Source organism: Myripristis murdjan, chromosome 8 (assembly GCF_902150065.1).
Source record: "Myripristis murdjan chromosome 8, fMyrMur1.1, whole genome shotgun sequence".
NCBI classification, from domain to species: domain Eukaryota; kingdom Metazoa; phylum Chordata; class Actinopteri; order Holocentriformes; family Holocentridae; genus Myripristis; species Myripristis murdjan.
Genome location: NC_043987.1, coordinates 16715320 through 16738851, shown reverse-complemented (window position 1 = coordinate 16738851; position 23532 = coordinate 16715320). Strand labels below are relative to the sequence as shown.

General features: G+C 42.9%; 1 protein-coding gene across 1 annotated transcript; it reads left to right on the top strand.

Annotated features, from left to right (window-relative positions):
* The first annotated feature begins 344 nt into the window (after nucleotides 1–344).
* Nucleotides 345–23276, top strand: tbc1d16 (TBC1 domain family, member 16). Its single transcript, XM_030058926.1, is given in 13 exon segments — nucleotides 345–438; nucleotides 441–552; nucleotides 2821–2983; nucleotides 4558–4866; nucleotides 9762–9956; nucleotides 10391–10538; nucleotides 10973–11137; nucleotides 12259–12407; nucleotides 14377–14511; nucleotides 15684–15870; nucleotides 16581–16760; nucleotides 18397–18543; nucleotides 20613–23276. Coding segments are annotated over 13 exon segments (2256 nt in total). The 5' UTR covers nucleotides 345–372; the 3' UTR covers nucleotides 20913–23276.
* Nucleotides 23277–23532: the final 256 nt, after the last annotated feature.

Genomic DNA, 23532 nt, shown 5'->3' with positions numbered 1-23532 from the left:
AAAGCTGATTATATTTCCAAAAGTCATTCTTAAATTGTGCTGGAATCGATCTTGAAAAGGTGTTAAAAGGCATTAAATTGAACCCTCTGGTACCTGTAGACACCCTTGTGTAGGGCTGACCTCTACGGTAAGGACAATGCAGTAAGTAGAGGCTCACATGTGATAGAGGAGGTAATGTAAAGGTTTGGAACAGTGCAGCCCTATACAGCAAAACTGTGTCACTCTGTCCTTAAAATACCCGACTCTCCCTCCCTCTCCCTCTCCTGCTCCCCTCTGCCTTGGAACTCTCCACCGCTCTCTGATACCCTTCTCTCCATCCCTCCTGTCTCCCCGCTCCCAGAGGATGGGCCCACGGTCCCGGTGCCTGAGGAGATGTCTCTGGGTCGGCTCCTGCGGCGCGCCTCCTCCAAGGCCTCCGACCTCCTGACCTTTAACCCCGGGTGGGGGGCTCGTCATCACGCTCAGGCCTTGACGGGGAGATCATCTTCTCCAAAAACAATGTGTGCGTGCACCCCGCTGAGCCCCTGCCTGGCCTGGCAGAGCACCACCCAGGTTAGCCGGGACTTATAAACCTCATCCTGACATCAGCTGCAAAGTGAAAGCATCTTCCATGAGTAGTGAAAATTGAAAAAGCAGCAGCAACAGTTGTTCATGTAGCTTCTTGGTGTTATCAGGACCAATAGTGAGATTAGACATTTTTGAGTGAGCCTGATGTAAGCCTTCATGTAGATCATACTTGCCAACCCGGCCAGAAATAGAGAGATTTTCAAAACTAAAAGCGGGGAATGTGAAGGTTGTCTCCCACAAAAATCCAAGATTCAGAGAGCTTATTTAATTTAATTGAATTTCCTACTAATTTATTTTGTTTGTTACAGTTTACACAATGAATGCAAGGGAAAAGAAAGTATAGGCCTACTCACATTCATACCTGATTATCCTTCCATTTCCAGCATTCTAGTGACTTTTTATGTGCAAAATAACAAAATATAGTACAAAAATCGTTGTTTATGTGGTGTCTTCATGATGCTGGGCTGCTCTTTATGCACTGCCACTACCTACTTACTGTTAATCTGCTCCTTTGTGGTGACAGGCATCATTTGACGCCCATTCTCCTCACAGAAATCAACACTGCAAACTTTCTTTTAAACTGTCTGACTGTACTTAAACAACTTGACCGGAGCTTGCAGATGTATTTCTGTTTCTGAACTCCCCATTTTTTATAATAGTATATGTGCAAATGGACTGTAGCCACCTTTAAATAGTAGCCATATGAGAATAACCATAAATTGCTCGATTGAGAGGTGCCATCCTAAACACCACTTGTTTAACTAGATGTGTGAATTGTACAGTCACAGTAAAACTGAGGCTGTTTTTTCCTGATCACAAATTCCCTGCAAGGCAAAACACACAGGAAGTTGTAGGACACACAGGAAAGAGTGTTTTTCAGTATATCTGGATCTGATCGGGCGCTCTTGTGAAGACTCTTTTCATCTTTGTCCTTTACTTTCTTATTTACAACCTCATCTGATGCTCACTTCCTCACTCTGTCCCACTCTTTTTGCACGCCTTCTTGCACTTCTGCTTTATTCTTAGGCTACTCTCCCTCCATGGTCACTTAATCCACGTCCTCCCCACTACTATAGCTTAACCTTTATGTTTACTTTCCCCCCTTTGGCTGTCCTCCTCTCGTTTATTCTTCCCTTTGTACGCTGTGTTCCTTTCTCCTCCTCCTCTCCGCTCTCATCAACAGATGGAGATGGATGACAGTGGTAGTAAAATTCAGCATGGTATTTCGTTTTGCATAAAATAACGTTTTGGCAGACGTACTTCTGCAACAGTTCAGGGACAGTCAACCTCTGGTGTTAATGCTGTCATTGAACATTATCATGACAAAAGACTCAATATGCCTTTAATTTCAAGCCATCACATTTTAGTGGGCGTTTGGCAGCCAGCGTGCTGCAGAGAGTGGGGATAAACATTTTAATTATGAATGTGACCAAACTAGCCTGAAAGCATTCGCTGATTTTTGCCAACTAAAACTAACAACACAGATGGTCCAAATGTGATTAAATCTGAGATTTTCCTAATGAAGTGAACAAGAGATCTAAAATTTATGGCATAGTTCCCACTGTATTACCTGCCTTGCAACCACAACCACACAACCAACACACAGACGTTTATAGCCACTGTCACTGTCACTGCTGGTAAACAGACCATATTACTTCTTAAAAACCCTTCTGAGTGCACAAAGAAATGACATTGCATTCCCTTATTTGTGAATGTGTCAGATGTGGAATTTGGACGTGGAGGTTTTGAAAATGTAAGTGAAACTGCAGTGTGGTTTGTATCGCTGGTTCACCTTTCATGAAAACACACAGGTAAGAGAACTGAAAGTAATAACTGTTTGTAGCACCATGAAATGACAAATGACTTCTCTTTGTCCTGTGGGCTTGCACCGTGGAGCTCTACCTCATATGAAATATATATTACATCCCTGAACTCATTCATTTTCTTCATATCCCCCTCTCTTTATCTCTCTGCCCTTTATCAGTGTTGCTTCATCTCTTTGTCTGTGTCATAACTCGCCTTTCAGGTTTCTCTCTGTTTAGTATCTCTGTGTAAATGAATATATAGTGACATCCCTTCAAGTCATCTTCCAGTGTGTGTATGTGTGTGTGTGTGTGTGTTTGTGTCTTCTCAAATTACATGTGTGCCTGCTCATAATTCCCTGCAGTTACCTTTTCCTCATTTCCTCTCACATTACCCGATTATTCCTGGCGTCAACAAAAAACGAACGGTGGTGTGTGTTGCCCCCTGCAGGCTACCTGTGTGTGCACATGGAGAAGGATGAGAGCCTGGGCACCACGCTGATCCTCACCTGGGTGCCCAACTCCCGCATCCAGAGGCAGGATGAGGAGGCACTGCGTTACATCACACCGGAGAGCTCCCCCGTACGCAGGAACGCACGCCGCCGAGGCCGACGGTACGGATGTCAGGACGTCTGCACGTCCTGGAAAACAGCCTGAAATGGATTAAATTGTGCTGTTTTAACTTGCATGCAGTTAAAATGTTAAAATGTTAAAATCTTAAATTCAGAGGTTTAAATATCTTGGGATATCTTTCTGAACAAGATTTAAAGTTCTAATCCACCAGATTTATGTTGTTCTTGGTTTTGGCGACACCATTGGTGAGAATTAATCATTAATTTGCACTCAGTGTTTTGCTCTCTGTTGGCACTAGCTGTGCACACCAGCAAAGAGACAGATTATGGAGATTATATTTCTTCTACCCTCTCACATTGATTACAAGCAGCCCACTGTTGTTTGTCCCATAAAAATAAAATAGAGCACTTCCTGTGTTCCCTCCCACATAGAAGTTTAGAATAGCAAATGTGAATGTTTTCATGAGCTAGCAGCAGGTTGAATCACTATTGTAAGATATCACATGGCAATAGACAGTGTCCAGATATCTGTATCTGTTTATATAAAAATGTTGTGGGTTCCTGTCATTTCAAAACCAAATGACGCTCACAGAAGCTGGACTGGACCTAGAAAAGGCCAGAATTGTGTGATGCTGGAAACATTTTGTCCCCACCCCCTGACAAACACCAGTAATCTGAAGTTAAACCTGCTGCTGTGGAGATTTCATTTAAATCTCCATTTTCTCCACAACTGCAGCTAAACTTTGACCTGGAAATGAGACCATTTAAATCTAGATCAAGAGAAATATAGGACTATTTCAGTCCATGACCTAGAAAGCAAATTACAGTCATTCCAGTTTAAAAGGGCAGTGTACTCTACAACTAGGTTTAAAATCTGCCTGGGAAACCGCCTCTTAGTGGTCTGCATTTTGCTGGTGTGAAATGTGTGCACAATATTTTTAGAAATTTTCATTTGTTTTCATTATCATCTTTGTTTTAACCTGAACCCGTGTCATTCTAAGTTGCATTGCCATGGTCTCAAAAAGGCTGTAATTGAACTTGCAGACACCCTGGAGATGTTGGAAACCCCTCTTTTCATGCTGAGACGCTAATGTAATGATTACTCTCACAGTTATTAAAGAAAGATCTTCATCAGAATGAAGACTCACATTAGTCTCTTTAAAACAATCAGACTACAATTATACTGCACATAAACAAATCAAGTGTTGTTTGCCAAGATGACATTGCTGGAAAATCTGTCTTCCACTGACTTGGACTATGGATCAGAATGATCAGTTTCATTTTTATAAAATGGTCCAAATCAAAAGAATTCTTCATCATAAGTTTAACCAAATTGTGATGATAATCTGTGATGCATGTTTTGAAATAAACTGCTGAGGATACTCCATATCAGGGGAAGTCCACAGTGTGAAGTTGCACAATAGTGACAAAATCTTGTGATTTTTGAGAACGATGCTTTAAAATTGTTTACAACATGATTTGTGAACTCGCCTGGCCTCCTGCAATTTGGAAATCACTATAATGTTGAAGTTTTGGGAAAGGATTTTAGTTTGTGTACACCCCTGCTCCAGTGCTGCATGGAATAAATGTGTTTACATCCAAACCTGCTTCTGCAGACCCCACTCCCGCCCCCCAGCAGCCGCGGAGGAGGAGGAGGACGAGGAGAGGAACATTACCAGCACAGCCTGTGGAGAGAGCCCGAGCCTGGGGGTGGAGGCTGGCGTGGATCCTCCTCCACACCAACAGCAGCTGCCCCCGGGCGGGGAGGAGGGCGACGAGGGCTCCTGTGAGCTGTCGGACGAGGTGAGCCGGGACAGCACCATGGGCTCGGACTCGGACACCTTCTCCTCTCCCTTCTGCCTGTCCCCTGTCAGCGAGGCGCTCTGCGAGAGCAGCGGCTCTGTCTTCCTGGACAACGAAAGCAGGTCAGCAAGACAGCTTTTACGTAATTTGTGTTTTATTTTATATAACAAAGTCAACTTTATTATTTGTTTGTCCACAGTGGCAAGGTTTCAAAGAGTAATAAAAAAAGAACCAAACGTGGGGGCAATGAAAAAGTCCAGTAAAACAAAATAAAAAATAACACCAATCCTTAGCCTTGACAGATTTTTTTTTTTTTTTTTTTTTTACAGAGAATACTTAAAGGACAATACCAGAGATACTGAATGTTTGGCCTGTTCACTACAGTTTCCACTGCAACAAACCATTTTGCAAATATTGCAGGGGTAGTAAAGACTTCACTATGTATAATCAAACTTTTCAACATGAATTTTGATGTCTTGCTTCTGCAGCTAACAAAGATGTTGCCATTCACAAACCACAGAGCTGATAGCTGTGTAAATGCAAATGTTTGGCCAGGAATTTTTTTTCCCGCAGAGACCATTTCACTCCACCCAATTTCAAGTTATCAAAACACAGCAATGCTGCTGCTTTTAGGAAACTAATAATCACTGGTGCAGTCTGGTTCTTAAACTCTCCTTTTTCAAGCTCACAGTAACTGCTCCAGAGTCCATTATATAGTATAGTAAGAAATTGGGAGATCTTTTACTGTTTTGCAGTAGGGGAGACAAATTGCTATTACCTTAAATATTATGTGTGGCTTGGCTGAGCCATAAAGACCCTGGATACAGATGTCACTCTGTGATTTTCTATCTATAGTAGTCATAAAATAAAATATTTTGTTCAGCAATTGTTTTTCAACAGTGTTGAAGGTGTTGAAGTGCTATCATGACACTTTGTTATTAGTTTTTAGTCACTCATCCCACCCCATGCCTTCATCTGAGCCACCATAAAGTCTTACTACACATTTGCTATAATAAACACTATTCGATTCCCCACATTAGCTAAATATTCCTGGAATGTAAAAAGAAGAAGAGTGGTCACATGTGAAGACTGCTTTCCTGGAAGCTGTCACTTGTGAGGGGTGTTACGTGTGGACTGTGTTGACCTAATTAGAGAGAAAAAAAGGAACTTGGGTAGCTTTGGTTTTGAAATAGGTTTTTTTTTTCTGAAGGTGTTTTTCAATTAATCTAAGCTGCCACAAGGTGGAGCCAAAGAGAAAAGAATTGATGGTGAGACGTGTCTTACAGCCTGAGGCCGCGTGGTGGCTGACTGTGCTGCACTGAGACTCCAGTGTCCCAGGAAGTGGAAGGCAGGTAGATGGCCTCAGTGGGGTGTACTAATGCTTTAACAGGGGCCCATACACCTAAAATAGCTTTCTCCCAATGTTTTATAACGTTGCACATGGTTCCTTGTTTTATTCCACTGATGTCCCAGTAGGGCGTTGAACCCACAACCTTGGTGCTGCCAGAGACTTTTCTCTAATCAAGGGAGCCATCTGGACAGCGACTGTGTTGCTGTTCTGACCTCACGGTCATTTGACTTTATGATTCCCTTCTGAGGTCGTTTCCACACACAGCTATTTGGCCTGACATGTTGCCCAGAATGTGTGTGTGTGCGTGTGTGAGTGTGAGCGAGATGGAGAGTGCAACAGAGTGAGTCAGTGTGTGTTTAAGCCTTTTAACCACTCTCAGACCCCGGCTCGCTGTAAGTGCAGTCAGTGTGTGACTTGGCAGCGCTTTCTCCTTCACAGCTTCTAACCTTTACTCTGTCCCTCTCTCTTCCTCGCCTCCTCTGTGTCTCGCTCGCTGCTCGCCTCTCACTTCAGCTTCCCTGGCACTCGGATTCATCCTTTGTGTGGGTCCCCTGCTTCTAGATTTCCCCCTTTCTTCAACCATCTCCGTCCATGTATCTGCTCCTTGCTTCCACCCTTTATTGTATCCTTTTAACATCTTTTCCTCTAGGTCATTCTCACTGCTTTTCTCAATATTGTTTCTTTCAGTGCTTTCCACCTCTCAAATATCTCGCTCTATCCCTCCCTCCTTCCATCCCTCCCACCCCCCTCTCTCTCCTTCCTAAAGTCTGTGTGAAGCCCTTTGATTCCCAGTGCTCCCGGGGTTGTTGTGCTGGGCTGAATGTCAGCTCTCCGGATTAGAGCACTGAAGAGAGTGGAGCAGCAGCCAAAACCCTGGAACCCACTCAATCTCTCTTTCTCTCTCTCTTGCTTTAATTGACACTGTTAAGGGGCCAGGAACTGGAAACATGTCACTTGGAATCATTCAAAGAGAAAGAAATGAGTATGGGAGTGCAAGAGTGGATGAAAAGGGAGGAGAGAGGGAGGGAGAGAGAAATCTAGTTCCTTCAAAGTTTATAATGGTGTAATAAGCCACTGTTGCTTTCAATGTATTGTCGCTCTTTGAGGTTTTTGAGGACTGGAGGCTTATATGCATGGCTTTAACATATGATTTGTGCTTTCTCAGTCAGATAATCTATGTGAAAGGTCTTGAAAGCAAAAACACAAGATGAACAGCTGCCAACAAATCGAACGCCGGAGTTATGGGTTCATGAATGTTTGTTTATTCTTCTCCAAATCCACAGTGTTATTGTGGAGAGAGATTTTTTCTTTTTTCTTTTTTCAACAACAGTTTATTATCCACTGTCCGGTGTGTGTCTGTGGAGTACCCACCCTTCATCCGGGGCCTCCAGGGACTAGCTGAAGGTCCTGCAGGTCCCGAGGGGGCCTGTAGCCTCTGGTCGTGGTCCGGGTTCTCAGGGCAACACGACAGCTCCTTCCCTGGGGTCAAACCTCAAATGTGGGCAAAGATGTTGCAGAGCGCCTCAGGGCATTTTGATCTTATCCAAACCTGGAGGGACAAGCCAATTACAGCAGCTGTCCTCCATCATAACAGCTTGTTTACACACTGCACTTTCTGTATCGGTGATGGGCTTGGCTATTGCCTACATTCGGTTCAAGTGAGGCATGAATAGAAACAGACGACTGACATGGACAAAGGTTGTCAGGTTCACTCGTTAAGCTGGCACTTGAATGTTGTGCAGCAGATGATCCAAACTGCAAGATTCATTTGCTTTCTCCGCCTATTTTACACAGTTTTTGCATTTCTATGTGCTGTGGAGAAATGTGCAAAAGCATTTTGGCATGCAGACCTAAAATGTGCAAGCTCAAAAGGAAGCAGCAGTTTTTAAATGGGCACGTCGGGCTAGTAAACACCTCAAGTTCAACAGCCACGGGAGTTACTGCAAAAAGCAAGCGCAGTAGTTATCTATAGAAGAACTCCTCTGTATTTCAGCTTGCTTAACTCCCACACCAGAGCTCTGCCTGCCCCACTCCCAGTCTCCCAGTACTGCACAGTCTGGTTTGTGGTGTGATACATGAGACAGAGTGCAGTAAATCACAGAGGAAACCACACAGCCTGGATTGATCAGACTTGTTATTTCCCCATCTGCTAACAGGGAAATGATTAGCCAGACATGATTGATTCAGGGTGTAATGGATCAGCCCTGGCCTCTCTGATCTTCTCATGGCACTGATATGCGTTTGCCTGTAGAGTTGCTGAATTAGTAAATACCAAGGGGTGAAAAGTGCTTTTAAAAATAGTTCTCTGTTCGAACAGAATATTTATGACTGCACTCACTCGGACAGGGTACTTATATGCCTTTTTTTTTTTTTTTTTTGTTAAACATTTGCAACATATTTAACTTCTAATTGTTCTCATCCAGGGTAAACAGGGTTAATATTTTTTATTACTGTAGCTTAATTTAGATGTCTACTTCTCAGATGTCATAGGGTTTAACACGTTTTACTGTTGGTCTGTTTCTCAGCATTAGCATGTCTTGAGACGTGTTTGAGAGTGCATTATGGTCATTAGCTATGGTCCATTCACTCTTTTACTGTGTGTGTGTGTGTGTGTGTGAGAGAGAGAGAGAGAGAGAGAGAGAGAGAGAGAGAGAGAGAGAGAAGGAGGGAATGCATGCATGCCTGCCAGTGATTCTTGTGGGTGAAAACTCATCTATTTGCTCGGGTGCAGATGCGTATTTGTGTTGGCCACATAGAGTTATTGGCCTATTTTCTGTATGCTTGTGTGAGTGCGTCCTGCAAGGGTCTTTTTGTGTGTGTGTGTGTGTGTGTGTGTGTGTGTGTGTCTACTCCTTCAGCAGAAGAGCCCGAGTCTCAGGTTTCAGTGCCGGGAACAACATGCTGGCCATAGGGGAATGACAGGGGAAATTGGATGGCAGACAGTGTGATTTGTGTGTGTACAGAGCTCCTGATGTCTGCTCTGTGTGTGTGTGTGTGTGTGTGTGTGTGTGTGCGTGCGTGCGTGTGTGTCCTCAGAAGCCTCCATGCATTCCTCCCATTCTCGGCCTCTTGGCGGAACCATATTGAGACACAAAACAGGGCAGGCCTGTGCTGGGGATAAGCTTATATGTCCGCACACATCAACACTTGGCTAAACACCAGTGGCCACTGTCTTCATGATATTTATTATTTATGTCCCGCATACTGTGGAATTATGGTTCAGTGTCTGACAGACTGAGGTGCGAGCAGGGAGAGATTTTTCTACTTATCCAAACTGTGTGTGAATTTATTTGAGTTCATGGATTCTTTTTTTAAGGATTCTTTTTTGGCATTTCTGCTTTATTTGACAGTCACAGTAGAGAGAGAGACGGGAAAGGCAGGGGAGTGAGGGGGGGTGACATGCAGCAAAGGGCCTGAGGTCAAACCCAGGACGCTGCGATCAGGACTCGTGTTCTCATCCGGTGGCGCTCCTGATCTCACAGATTCTGTGACTCAGTTCCTTGCAGCACATTCACACTTTAAAACCTTATTCGTTGGTATCCAACTTAAAATGTGACACCTCACTCTCGCAATCCAGATTTCAAAATGTCACTTTCTAAGAATTTCATCTTACCCCCTACAGCATTTTTTCTTTCCTGAGAATCCTCTCCGCTTCCCGTTTCCCAGGGAGCTGTGCGACGAGTCCATGACCCACTCTGCAAGCTCCGCCTCCAGCCTGGACAGCCACGCCCCCTCAGAGACCAGCAGCCAATCGCAGGGCGTGCGGTGGGAGGAGCAGCAGAAGGTGCTGGCTCTTGAGCAGTTGTGCGGAGTTTTCCGGGTGGACCTGGGTCACATGAGGTCGCTGAGGCTCTTCTTCAGGTCAGCCAGGAGTCCAGGGGTCACTGTGGGGTCACCAGAGGTCATGTTCTCTTGTAACCATGGGATCTCTCCCACTGAGTTGCAAAACAAAATTTATGATTATTTATTATTATTTATTTATTATATTCCGATATAGATCTATACATAGTTATTGTTCAATTGTGTATTGTTATAAAAATGCATTCCCTAAGGCTGGAAAGAAGAGATGGAAGAGGATATTATGAAAAATACTTTTATGAGGAGTTGCAAGAGTTAATGGTTCCTCAGTCAATTTGCTTGTTACAATGTCTCCTTAATTTACACCAATCCTGAATCAGTTGGGTCTTTTATCGACTTTAATCAATTCAAGATTCATCCACGTTTCTATGGAACACTTGTTTTGCTCAGTGTTAGTTTCTTACATCATGAGCCTGCTCTGCTCTGTGCTGTTGCAGTGATGAGGCATGCACCAGTGGCCAGCTGGTGATAGCCAGCAGAGAGAGCCAATACAAGATCCTCCACTTCCATCATGCTGGTCTGGACAAGCTGGCTGAGGTCTTCCAACAGTGGAAGTGTTGCAGGGAGACACAGCTCAAAGATCAGGTCGGGTTCAGTTTGGAATCTAGCAGTTTAAAAATGTATGAGGGTTGTTTTTAGTCTGTCGTTTTCCCAAGCCCTTGCATACTATGTTTCTGTCTTATCCACTTTTTGTATTTTGTTTACTTTCTCGGTAACACTTTACAATACCAGTACAACAATTAACGTTAGTTAACGTTTGTTAATGCCTTAATGGTTAATTAACTTAGTTAATTATTATTATGGCATACAGGTAATAAATTTAATGTTTATTACCTGTTACTTAATGTTTATTACGGCATTAACTAACGTTAATTTTTGTACTCTTATTGTGAAGTGTTACCACTTATTCAGTTTTTCTGCTTTGTCTTCTGATCTTTCCTTCCTGTTTTCCTCTCTTCCCTCACATTCTCTTTGCATCTGTCTCTCTACGTTTGCCTGTCTGCCTCTCTGCCCATCAGGTTTCAGATGAGAAGTCCTGTATGCAGTTCTCCATCCGCAGGCCCACGCTGCCCTCGGCTGAGACCCACCCAGAGGAGAAGCTTTATCGACGGCTGGACGTCACCACCTGGCTACGCCACCTCAATCACAATGGACAGGTGGAGGAGGAGTATAAGCTACGCAAGGTAGTTCTGTGTGTGTGTGTGTGTGTGTGTGTGTCTTTACTTACTATGGCATCCAGTTAGCCCTACAAGAACAGAAAACTTGAAAAGTGTTTATAGAGAGTGTGTCAGAGCATCCCTGTGCATTGAAAAAGCTCACAAGTCACCCTTTACTGCATTTACATTCTTACATTCTCTCACCTGTACCCACTGAAATGTATCATGAAAGTCAACCTCAAAGTAACTTTCAGTCTTAATCAGCATCTGTGCATGGCCACTCATCTGTAATAAATGAGAGGAGAGGTTGGAGCTGTTGCTCTTGGCCCAACTGGGGGTGTGAGTCATCTCACCTCTCTAGCATTGGCTCATTCAAGGTTTACCACGGTAGTGAAATGACTCATTGGCAGTTAGACTGTGGCCAACACGTTTCCTCAGTGTCGAAAGAAGTGCTAAGGTTGCACTGTTTTACTGGACATACAACTTACGAGGTGCGTCCTGTCAGGGTTTCAGTGTTGCAACAAGATTCATCATCCTACTGCAAATTGCTGAGTGCCAAGTATGGCTGGCTCCCAGTGACTGTGTCCATGATAATCTGGCAAAACCGTAAAATCATGCATGTGACATACAGTGTTTTGGCCAGTTCAATGCTGTGTTCCAGTAGAGTTCAGCAAGTCTACAACTGTGAATCTGCAGACTTTTATCCTTCTTTTACCTTCTGGTTGTCATCAGTTAACTTTTTATATAGCTTTTAATTTATTTATACCCCTCACATTTTCCTATATGATCATTTTGCATTTCTTCTATTTATGATGTTTTGTATTCACAACATGCGTTCGAGTGTATTTTATGAGAGCTACAAATAAGTATCCTTTTATGCGAGCTATGTGAGTGTTTTTATGAGAACCGTGCGCCTTGCCAAAGACAAATTTTGGTTATTGCCTGCGTTAATAGACAATAAAGCTTTTAAATCTTGAAACAGGTCATAGCTGAACACAGACGCACCCCCGCCACTCCCACTGCCGTCTGCAGATCTTGCACACAGTTTGCCATCGGTGGTTCTCATCCAAATGCATGATGCCACCTGCATGCCCTCTGTTTGCCCCGTGAACTCTCACCACATTTGTTCACCTCCCACCCCTCAACAGGCCATCTTCTTCGGTGGTATTGATCCATCCATCCGTGGCGAGGTGTGGCCCTTCCTGCTGCACTACTACAGCTGTGACTCCACCTCCCAGGAGAGAGAGACGTGGAGGCTGCAAAAACGCACACACTACCACGAGATCCAGCAGAGGAGGTGGGGAATGGGGAGGAAGATAAAGTGTGTGTCTGTGTGCGTGATGTGGGAAGATGGAGACGTCTCAGATGCTGATAATGTGCACGTGCGTGCTAAGGAGGCGAGCTCGCATGACAAGTTATTCCAAGTTGTAATAGCACAAGCAAAATGATACCGTCAGCATGAATTCATTTTAAAAAGTCTGACAGAGACGTGGCGGTATCTTGACATTGATACAGTGAATAAACCATCACATGGCAGCAATATTGGCTGCCAAATGCTCACTCAAATAAACATTAAACCATATGTGGGTCTTTTGTGGCTTCTCATCGCAGGCACAGAGCAATCAATAGGCACAATCAGGGAAGTGTTAAGGGGAGGTGCTGGGTGTGAAATAAAAGGTCTCTGGGGAAAAAACATGTCAGCGCTTATCAGATCATGCTCTCACATCAGCAGGAAAAAAAAACACAGCTCTGGTACGCGCGCACAAGCATGTGCCACACACATGTGTGAGCACACACACATCCCTGAGCTGTCGTGCTTTTTTTCTGCGACTTATCCCGCCACTTGAATGTGTATGTATGTGCACATTTTTTCTCACATGGTGCCTTTCTGTCTGTAATGAGTATGATAATTGGACAGGTTTCAGCCGTATGGCCTATTAACATTTTGAATATATCACAGGGTCTTATCTAAGTCAGGTAATTAGAGCCCCTGGTCTGGATCTGATGTGGATTCTTATAAAGACCAATTGACTCGTGCACCCTTGAGAGCCACTGCTTGATCATTAGGAATAAAGATACATGTCTCCTGTGCTGTCTGTGATAACCAGGCTATTGCATATGGAAGTAATGCAGCTGAAATGACTTACTCACTGCATATGGAGAGGAAGAGGCAGAAAGATGTTAATATACTGAGGAATCTGCCACTGTGAAGTTGAGTTCCTGTCATTGTAAAGCAGATGACCCTGAATCATTGTGCTGAATCACAGCTCTCGGGATGAGGTCGTCCTTCCTTACACTACAACGCTGCCAGTTCAAAGAGTTAATGCGTTCATGATTTTATTGCAAGTCAGGTTTTAATGATTAACAATAAATTTGACTGCATCATATAACCTGCTCAGTGTTATAAAATGGACTCTCCAGATGGCATGCGGAAAAAAGTGCTTGCAGTTAATTTCTGTTGCAAAAGTGAGAAACGTGTCTAAAGGGCTCCGTTCTCTTATTTGAGAAGAAGGAAATTCCATTCAGTTTCCTGTCTTTTTTGCACATATGCACATCTTGCCATTCTTTCCACTTCTGCACTCGTGCATTATATTTTATGAGAGCATGTACCAAACCCCTCTGTTCTAAGCTCCAGAGATGGAGAGGGATGTGGCAAGGGAGTCTCCAGCAACACAAACACAAGGCCTCAAAACTACACTGTTGCACAGCGTTGCATCAGGTGTACCTTCATTATTCCTGGTGGGACCACATGGAAAACAAACAGTTTAATTAAATCCCCTCTGCTTGTTAGGACTTGAGTACATTAGTTTTGTACGTGGTGCCTACTACCAATATAGTCCCTAACAATTAGAGGGATAGATGAGGGTTTTATGGTTGTAGTATTACCCTCAAAGGAGCGCTTTATGTTGAAATTCCCCCTCAGTCCACTGTTTGCCCACCCCCACATTTTTAGTTCATTTTCAGCTAACCATTAGGCTTTTGCACAAGAGTAACATTTGTGGTAAAGATTATTTGATAATGCTTTATTTTTGTCCCTAATTATCAGGCATTTCCCAAGAGATTTTGCAATAAAGTATTTTTCTGATGATTTTGTTTTACTCGCAAGGCCTATCTTAAACTCCTGTTCCTGTGGTTTTGATCTATCAAAGCTATGCCACTTCACAGAAATGTTAATTAGCAGCTGAATTCAGTCTTGGCCAAGAATATAGCCACAGGATTAAATTCTTGTGGTTGCTTTTCCGTCTGATTTTTGCATGTTTGACCAGGTTATCCATGAGCCCGGAGGAGCACAGTGAGTTCTGGAGAAAGGTCCAGTTCACGGTGGATAAAGACGTGGTGAGAACAGACCGCAGCAACCATTTCTTCAGAGGAGAGAATAACCCCAACGTCGAGATCATGAGGTCAGACTGCCTCTGTTAATTTTCACCGTCTGTTGCTTTTTCACCGTCTCCTCAGTTTTACTGCTTTACATTTCTCCCGCTTCGTGTCCTTTTTGGTGTCCTCCAAATCTCTCCCTATCTTTCTCCTGCTCCCTTTCCCTCTGCCACTTTCTCAATCCGTCCTTATCATTCCCATCCCATAGCCCAGTGCACAGGAGTACCTATTCATTTCATATTCTGAACCCTGAGGGAGCAGCAAATGAGTTTCATGCTTTATTGACTCTGACTAAGCCGTTAGAGCACTTTTGATGCATACTCAGAGCTAATGGCTTTCTAAACGAGGAGCATGAGGATTTAAATAGCATATTAGTTTAGTGACTCTCATCATGGGCCCTTGGTATTTGTCTAGATATTATGTCTTTAGTTGAGTCTATGTAGGTTGATAGCAGGACTGTACTTGTCCAGTGGCACAACCTTTTATTCTCATGTTTTCCCATGTTTTCATCTCACATCTATTGTACTGATGGACGGGGTTCGCTAGTTTATTCTAAATACAGCTGCATACTCCTAGCATTGTCTTTATAATTGTTAAGACAGGAAACATGCAGAAAGCTCGAGTCTGCAAAATGTCAACTTTACAGTATTCACTTTTCCAAAGGACACCCAAGTTTTTTTTTTGACATTTAGTAAAGCTTTAGTGACATTAAAAATTCCTCAAGAGCCTCAAGACTTTAGAAAATATTTACCCGTGCATACTATGTATTGTCACAGCTTTTTTCAAAGCATTATCCATGCACCAAAATACAAAACGGGTTAAAATCAAGAAAGGTCCTTAACTATCCCCTTGGTAACCACATGAGTTGCATGGCAACCAATAATGCAGGGATAGCCGTATTTTTTCACCATTATCAGCACCACTGGGACACATGTTGGACCATTCAGATTGCTTGGCTGAAGCTGTATGTTATGCAACAAGGTATGGTTTTCAGTGGTTTGGCTCGACTGTCGTATCATAGAAATTTACTGCATATAGGAGAGACTGTTCGCTGTCAGTTACACAAAAGAAAATATAAAAGTGCCAAAACTGGAGATGGTGTTGTATATTATGGACAATTTGTTGCATACTGGAAGTGCTTTTTTTCCGCTGAGACATTACAATAAGATTAGCATGTCCATGATTGTTCCTGCCCCAGGCGAATCCTGCTCAACTACGCAGTGTTTAATCCAGACATGGGCTATTGCCAGGGCATGTCTGACCTGGTCGCCCCCCTGCTGACGGAGGTCCAGGATGAAAGTGACACCTTCTGGTGCTTTGTTGGCCTTATGGAGAACACCATCTTCATCAGCTCACCACGGGATGAAGACATGGAGAGGCAGCTGGTGAGGGCGTATACACATGGGTGTGTGACTGTGTATGGAAAATACTCCAAACGGAAGATATATCATCATCCTTCATTTGTAAAGGTCCCATTTTAACGTTCAACTAAGTTGAATGTTAAGTATGTAGTGGCTAACATGAGATAATGAATGTAACTCTATGGAATGCTCTCATAACACAGACTTGAGTCTATCTATGTGCTTGGAGGGAGTACTTGATTTTGCATGCTGAAATGTTTGTGTGTGCGTTTGTGCGTTTGTGCAAAAAAAAAAAAAAAAGAAATCTCCATCTTAACAGGTTTTAGTTCCATACTCAGTCTTAAAATCTTTATTACCGAAGAGAAGTGAGGAAAAATGCCAGTGGGATGAAATAATCCCACTTGTTTCCAGTATAGTTACACTTGTTTCTGGAATTTAGATATGTTAAATCAAGGCACAATAGGGCAGATCAGACTACTAATATAAAAAAAAAAAAATGAAACTTTATTCAAGAAAAATTCTGGAAACAAACTGATTAGCATTAGAAACAGAATTTTTCCCACTTGTTTTAAGAAAGCAAGATTTTAACAGTATGAGTCAACATGACTTATGTTGATGGATATTTTTGCAACGTGAACGAGGGCATGCCCATCTGTGTGTTTATGCGTGCATGTATGTACATTGCTGACATGTGTGTGTACTCATATTCCCCCGTCCTCGACCCCGGCCTCCAGATGTACCTGCGGGAGCTGCTGCGTCTCATGCTGCCCCGCTTCCACCAGCACCTGACCCGGCTGGGGGAGGACGGCCTGCAGCTGCTCTTCTGCCACCGCTGGATCCTGCTCTGCTTCAAGCGAGAGTTCCCAGACGTTGAGGCCCTGCGCATGTGGGAGGCCTGCTGGGCGCACTATCAGGTCAGGACAAAGTCCAAATAAAAAGACATTTGAATAGCTATCAGTTACGTGGCTTTGGTAGCACTCTGTTTGATTCACTGTCGAACCAATCGTTTCATTCTTGACCTGTAAGCGGGGCAAGCCAGCAGGCCCCAGTAATGTTGTCCCAGACAGAAAATCAATTTCACAGCAGTGAGCCCATGTTTTTCCTTTAGGCTTTTCCAGCAAATATTACTGTGGTCCAATTCAGTTCCCATAAGAACATAATATTACTTTATTGTCTTGTATCAGGTTCCAGTGGCCCTGATGATTGATGACCTTACTTTATAAGCATTCTTGTCATAAAATTTATAATTATATAAGCAGACAGATAGAAAGACAAAAACAGCTGTTCTTGATACATAACCTGGTGTCTAGAGGTGAGTCAGAAGGAGGTTTTTGATGTAGACGTGGTGATAGATGTTGGTGATAACTGATGTTATCTGTTAGACACAAGTCCGTTGATAGCTCCTATGGAATTGCCAAACAAGATGTAGTTGGACATGTATGGCCAGCAGCACTGGGCCATGAGGTTGTATAAAGAGGATCTCAGAGCCAAAACCACACAAACCAGGAGCACTGAGCCTGCTCTCCAGAGAAAGTTAAGAAAGCAAGAAAACAGGGAAGATAATGTGGTCAGACAGAGAGATTTCAGATCCAACATAACAAACAGCCAGCAGCGGTGGGCCTTCTCTGGAGAAGATTTAGAAGGTGGAAAGGGGCAATCCAGTGAAATGCGAAAAGAATAAATAAAGAGCGCTTCTGAGGAGGGGCTGAATGACCTGGAGAAGGACATGTGGACGGATGCCAGAGAAACAGCCTGAAAAATTTACCTCCCATTAAAGAGTGAGAAGCAGAAGCTAGAGAAAAGCAGACTTCAAGGAAAGAGGGAGACATGGAACCAAAGGCGAAAGGGAAAAATGTGTTGGCAGGAGAGTGGCTCAGAGAAATCCCTCATGGTGTCAAAGACTGTCCCAGCTTTGCTTTACCAGTTAGAGGGAAGACAAAGAATAGAGTTGATTAATTTAAAAAAAAAAATATCCTCCCTCAGCATGTATGCATATTGTCCTATATATATTCAGCACTCTGCTTCAGTAGATCTTTGATCCCTGAAGAAGAGATCTGACTTCATATCAAGAAGAGCCATGTGTGATACATTTTCGATCAGGATTCAATCTTAGCATATATTTGGTGTAGATATACTCTGTGATTTTGCTCCAACATTTAAGTAAGCCATAAAATGAAGGCATAAATTGACTGAAAACAGTATTGCAATTTTGCTGAATAAAAGCACTTGTTCCCCAGCAGCTACAGTAAAATGTCATTGAGATCACATTATAATTGGATTTTTGGGCAGAATCATAATCACATCTGCGCAATGGGCTCCAGGAAGATAAGAAAATGAGATAGCAACATCGTTTTAAATAGAACCTAAAAGTGAACCCTAATGGAAGATTGTAGATCAGGCCTTTTCCGCCGTTTTCCAAACAATGTATTGTATGTAAGCCCCAAGACATAAACACAAAGTTAGACATTTTTCTTTGTCTATTGTTTCCTGCATCTACTTTCCTATCTAATGAATTTGTCACTGGTGTCCTTCACTTCTCTGCCTTCACAGACGGACTACTTCCACCTGTTCCTGTGTGTGGCCATCATTGTACTCTATGGGGACGATGTGACAGAACAGCAGCTAGCCACTGACCAAATGTTGCTCCACTTCAGCAACCTCTCCATGCACATGAATGGAGAACTGGTGCTACGCAAGGTGACGTGTTAACATGTTACTCATCTCTAGACATCAGGTTACGGGCGACACAATGAATGCTGACATGTAAAGTGCTGGTCCATGGCCAATCATTACTCTAAGATTGTTATATGATTAAAGGAGTACTCCAACATTTTGGGCAAAATACCTTTCCCCACTTACCCAGGCTGAAGATGTCTCACACCCTTTTCACCTCTGTATGTCCAGTTGGATAGCTTAGCATAAAGACTTGAAGTACATGGATGTTATTAGCATGGCTCCATCAAAGTAAAAAAATAAACCTTACACTAACTCCAAAGCTGTCTAATTTACACAGTGCTTTTTTTTTTTTAATCTCTTTTATCTCTTTTTTACTATTTTAAGATTTTTAACTTAGTTGTTGGTTATTATTATCTGTTTCTCTTTTGTTGTGTATGTATCTATGTGTATTTATGAATGTGTGAATGTATGTATGGACTGTGAGCTGCAAGATACCTGAATTTCCCAATGGGATCAATAAAGTATCTATCTATCTATCTATCTATCTATCTATCTATCTATCTATCTATCTAGCTATCTATCTAGCTATCTAGCTATCTGTATCATATATATCTGAAATACATGTCATGGGATTTAAAAAAATGAGTCATTTTAGAAGAAGGTAGATGGTGGAACTAACCGCTGAACACATTGCGTAGAACATAGGATAGAATATCTTTAATGTCATTGTACATGTACAATGAAATTGTATGCAACCTACTCAATGCAAAATTCAAGCTTCTATAAATCAGTAAAAAACAACAACAACAACAACAAGAAAATAGTCAAAAATGTAGTAAAAAAGAAAAAAACACACAGGGCATCTATTTCACAGATCTCTGGTAGTGCACTTCAAACATCTTACCAGAGTCAAGCCATAGTGCCTGTTTTAGTGTTGAGTGTAGATATTGCTTTTGGATAAAAGCTGTAATTCAACCTGTTTGTCCTTGTTTTAATTGTCCTGTATCTCCTGTCCAAACAAATCATGTCTTGGGTGGGATGGCTCCCTGAGACTGTTGTGGGCTTTTTGAGCCAGTGGGAGCTGTGATGTTCTTCCAAGCAGGAGAAAGGGCAGACAATAATTTTCTAGGCGGTGTTGATCTGGCACAAATTAATCTCTAAAACGACTCTTGTGTTTTGTTTTGTTTTTCAAAGACATGTATTTCAAATACACATGATACGCTGTGTAAATAAGAGAGCTTCAGAGTTGCTGTAAGGTTTATTTATTTATTTATTTATTTCCACATTGATGGAGCGAGGCTAATAACTCCCATAGACCTCAAGTCTTTATGCTAAAATAACATGAAATGCTACCCATTGGAACTGAACCACTGGACGTACAGAAGTGAAAATGTCTTGTCTCAGTCTGGGTAAGTTTATAAAAGGGTATTATTTCCCAAAACATTCCGTTAAGCTCACAGCATGCTTTCCACATAATATTACAACTCGCTGAAAACAGTGAAGTGCCTGTGTCCAGGAGTCTTGCCCAATGCTGCAGGAAAATAGCTTTCATCTACTGCAGCCTGCCCACAGAGGCCTTGAGGTGCTTAATGGGATGCTGCCATGGCATGCAGAGGATTTATGATCTGCATCCCTGCTACTGCGTCCGTGTCCGCTCTCTCATGTTTATGGATGCTGCGTTAATGCTGCTGCAACCACCGCCGGTTGTAGCCTGACTTTGTGTTAGCATGCAGCCGGCGTCACTGCTTTTGTTTTGAGATTTTGCATGTGATGTTCCATGAGAACGGACAGGCCGGCTCTACCCAGGGTTAACACAACGTAACACTGACCTTGACTTTGTTTCGTTATCTTGTACCTGCGGGATTATTGATTTACTCAAATGTTTAATCTGCTGTCTTTGGCATTTACGGTTAGCTGTTTTGCATCCATATCTCACATTTCCACTCGTGTCTTGTTCATCCACTACTCCTCTTCCTCTCCTTCACATTTACTACTTTTTCTCCATCTTGCCATAATCTGGGCAACCTTGTGCTTTTTCACCACCACCCCATTGTTATGTCTTTCTCAGGCCTGTCTTCTTGCTCTTGCAGGCCCGCAGCCTTCTTTACCAGTTCCGCCTCCTACCCAGGATCCCTTGCAGCCTACATGACCTTTGTAAACTGTGTGGCCCGGGGATGTGGGACAGCCGCTACATCCCCACTGTGGAATGTTCTGGTGAACATCCAGATTCACAGAGCTGCCCCTATGGAGGCACCTCCACCCCACAGCCCTCTTCGCCCTCCCCATCACACACACCCTCGCCCTCACCAAACCTCACACCCACACCCCCGCCAGAGGGCAAGAAGGGCTCCAAAACCCGGGACATTTTCAACTTCCGGAAGCAGTCCTGAGGAGGAGATTTTGGGGAGGCTTTGCTGGGTGTCAGCTGAAACTAGGACAGCATCGCCAGGATCCACCTCTTGGATTCCTGGATTTGCCGCCTCCTGGCTCCTCTCTCCGGCGCTTCTAGTTTGCAGTCACTGTCTCAATAAGGAATTAAGTCACGTGATCTTTTCATGTATTGCAATGTGGAACACCTCCTTATGAGAACGTATCTGTAACATTTAGCGCCGATGGCTGTAAGGCACAGTGAGGATGCTTTGCTGTTGAAGTCAAGAGGCTGCTTCCCTTCTGGAGGAGAATGGACAATCACCAGCCACTGTGTTGGTCTGGAGCAATTTCAGGTCCCAGTCTGCTATTAACTTGGCATACTTCCAATGGCTTCATGGGAAGAGGTTGCGTTTAGGGTCTGAGGCTACTGGACTGAATTCATGCAAACTCTTTCAAGGGTCAATTGAGACTGGAGATTCATTCACAGGACTTGAACTTGAACTTTAAAATGTTCCTGGGCTCACAATGGAATGTTTGTTTGAATTCAAATCAAATTATGTGTGCATATCTCAAGTCTGAGGAGGACACAGACCTTTTTGACATGAAATCCAAAACCCTTGATGTAGACAAAGAAGGGTTAACCCACAAATAAGATTATCATGAATTGTTGGTACTTTTAAGTTTGGTCAGTTTATTTTTTCAGAGTTAACAAGTGTATGTTTTTTTTTTTTTTTTTTTTTTGTTTACATCAGCAATGACAACTATTTAGCAATATTATATAGTTATATCCTTGCATGAGCAATTCTTTACATATAGAGGGCATAACTTGTTTGTAGAAAAACACTTAAGACCAAAACAGAGGTAAGAATGTGTTTACACAACTAGCGCTCACATCAGGATAGGGCTCAGCGTATTTCCTTATCAGATTGTGGTAAGGAACTTTCTCATCATTTCTCTCTGTATCAAATGGCGCTTAGCGTCAGGCAGGAGGAAGCTAGCTGCAAGTTTCCTTTTGATCAAGCGAGATATAAATGAATACATTACCTGTCGAAGCAATAGGAGCTGAAATATGAAGACTGAGACAACACATTACTGCAGAAAGTCTGATGAACGAGCGGAGATACAAAGGAATATCCTGTCTGCGGTGCTGGATGGATGTGACACCATTGTCAGCCAAAGAGAGCGTGAAGGCATGGATCATGCTTACATCTCGACAGAGAAATCAATGGGCTCCTGTTTTTACTTGAAGTTTTGTCTTCTGCGTTCAATCATGTTAAGACAGGGTTGTGAAAAATCAACGGCAGTGTTATTGTTTCCCCCCTCCGTAGCATTCTTTCCACCTTCACTTTCAAATGAATGGCAATGTCAAGAACGCACTATCAACACTAAACCAAGAGAATCAGTCCACATGAATGTATTTGTTCTTCGCTTGTCGCTTGTTTCTCACTCCACTGAACTGTGTGCTTCACTTTGTGTGTGTGTGTGTGTGTGTGTGTGTGTGTGTGTGTGTGTGTGTCTGTGGGTGTGTGTGTAAACTGGAGTGACCTCCAAACATCTGGTAATGAGCTGGAGAACAGCCTTAGAAGGCCTCCCCCTGACCAATCTCCTTAATTATACCACTCATCATGGAGAGAACCGGGGAGAGAAAGAAGAGAGAGAACAGCCAGTGGTTTAGACTCTCCAACTTCCACTGCTGAGAAAAGAAGACGGAAGAGAGATGGAGAGGAAGAGGGGACTATTTCACAGGGTAATTTTACAAGCTATAGGCTTGACAGTGAAGTACAGCAATCTGCATCTTGCTGCTGTGATTTTTAAGTCCCAGTTGGAAAGATGGCCTCCACTTTGAGACATTCCCGGGAGGGCTTTTGAGTGACACTCCTGGGGGGAAAGACATCTTCAAATTGCTGCTAAAAGGTAACATTAGGATCTCAAATCCCCCTTCCTCCACCTCCCTCTCTTGCTTTCTCTCTCAATATGCAGCCTCTGCAAATGACATACATTACTGGTCCTTTTCCCTATTAGTTACCATGTGCAGCTGCTTGCTAAAAATGCCTGGAGAGTTTTGGAGATTGGGCGGCAGCTTTAGAGTGCTGTGCAAATGGAAAGTAACTGTGCATGTGTTTGTGCGTGTGTGTGTGTGTGCGTGGAAGCCCTCATGGGCCCATATGAATTTTATTAAAAAGTTTATTGAAATCACATTATCTGCACACACACACACTGTAAGTCATGAGCTTCATTAATTGCTACTCCTATTCGAAGAGGTTGTGATCAGTGATCACTGAATGTACAATATTGCTGTCCAGTTCTATGATAATGTATTGCTGTACACATTAATGAAAAAAGAGGCTATTCTAATTCTGGGTATTAATAAAAAATATGATTGTACTTTCCCTGCAGTGTTTCTAAATGTTTACTGAATTCCACAATCTGCCCCACAACAGAATTCATAAGTGCTGTTCTTGGATAAAATTCTCTGTCAGCGCTAAATCAGAACTATTACAAAAGCGTGAGTTGACGACATTGCAAGCACTAAGCACACCTCCCTCTGTTTTTTGGAGAATTAATGATTATGTATCCAAAACTTAAAGGAGAACAATGCTGTTAAGGGTATTGGACATTAATCATGTTCATATAGTTCAC